General features: G+C 30.6%; 1 protein-coding gene across 1 annotated transcript; it reads left to right on the top strand.

Moving 5' to 3' along the window:
* The first annotated feature begins 72 nt into the window (after nt 1–72).
* Nucleotides 73–883, top strand: LOC143601427 (agamous-like MADS-box protein AGL21). The gene is made up of 4 exons (XM_077078837.1): nt 73–192; nt 443–484; nt 586–627; nt 761–883. Exons 1-4 carry the CDS (start codon nt 100–102, stop codon nt 881–883), a joined length of 300 nt encoding a protein of 99 aa, XP_076934952.1. The 5' UTR covers nt 73–99.
* Nucleotides 884–1264: the final 381 nt, after the last annotated feature.

The following is a 1264-nucleotide window of genomic DNA, read 5'->3' as shown; positions in this document are numbered from 1 at the left end:
GATGGACAGTGTATTGTGTGATTTAAATTATCCACCGGCATGCATTACTTTAAAAAACACTTCATGTTAATTTTATTCTTTGTTAATATTAGGCAGGTGATGGGAGAAGAAATCAGCAATATGGGTCTTGATGACCTGAAAAGCCTAGAGAATCAGCTTGAAATGAGCTTGCGATGCATTAGTTCAAAGAAGGTATAATACGTATGTCTAAGGTTGGAAAGTTTTTAGTTTTGTATAAAGATAATAAAACACATTAATTCTATGTTCTTAATGGCCTTAAACTTGCACTTCTATTTTCACAAATTTGAAAACAGGTTTTTATTACTTATGATTTAGTTAGAAAACATCACAATAAAAATTGGTTTGGCCCTTTGAATAGTCACTACAGCTAATTAATTGCTAATTAATTGATTCCACACACTTTTGGGCTAAATGGTTGCAGGATGAACTTTTAATAGAGGAGATACAAGATCTGACAAGAAAGGTGTGTTCGGTTTATTCTTCATTTCTATATCACAAAAAGTTCATCTAATAAGAAAATCTAACCATATCTGGGCTTTTTTTTTTGTGTTCTTAATCACACAGGGGAGCTTGATACATCAACAAAACATTGATCTCTACAAAAAGGTAAATCTTGTGTCCCTTGATACCTAATTAATTCTATGTGTACATACTTGATTAGTTTTCATGTATCATTTCTATCAATCTTTTTATTCAAGTTATACAACTATGTATAATGTAAGGTTTCCTTTGACATTAGATTTACGGAGCAAGCGTGAATGCTGAAAACTTAGTAATTGAGGAGAGTGATAGTCGTGCTCTTATGAATCTGCAACTAAGCCAGCTTGAGCATGAAACTCAAGGATTACCATCGGCATTTTGAGAAGAAATTTCAAAGGGAAAGTCAATTTTTTCTGGCAATGTTAACAGAAATAGTTAAAATCTCTTACTAATATATTAAATCAAGATGATTCTCTCCACATGTCCTTATTCTAGCCTATCCACATAGGATTCCATGTAATCATATTTTCATATCAATAATTTCCACATATTCATAAATATTTTTAATCCACTAAATTAAAATAAGCATTCCAATTTAATTCAATTAATTCTGCAATTAAATCTATTTATTCAAATTAATGCAATTAACTCCATGATTAAGTCTATTTATTCCAATTATTAACCACTTTGTCAATGATTTAATTTACTCTTGAGGAAAGAAAAAGAGCCGGTGAATGGTGATCAAACCGAATGTTCTTTAAGT

The sequence above is a fragment of the Bidens hawaiensis genome, unplaced genomic scaffold (assembly GCF_021521415.1).
Source record: "Bidens hawaiensis isolate Kalapana, Puna unplaced genomic scaffold, B.hawaiensis_p1.1 tig00056239_1, whole genome shotgun sequence".
In the NCBI taxonomy this organism is placed as follows: domain Eukaryota; kingdom Viridiplantae; phylum Streptophyta; class Magnoliopsida; order Asterales; family Asteraceae; genus Bidens; species Bidens hawaiensis.
Note: the sequence above shows the minus strand (reverse complement) of the source record. Positions and strands in the feature narration are given on the sequence as shown.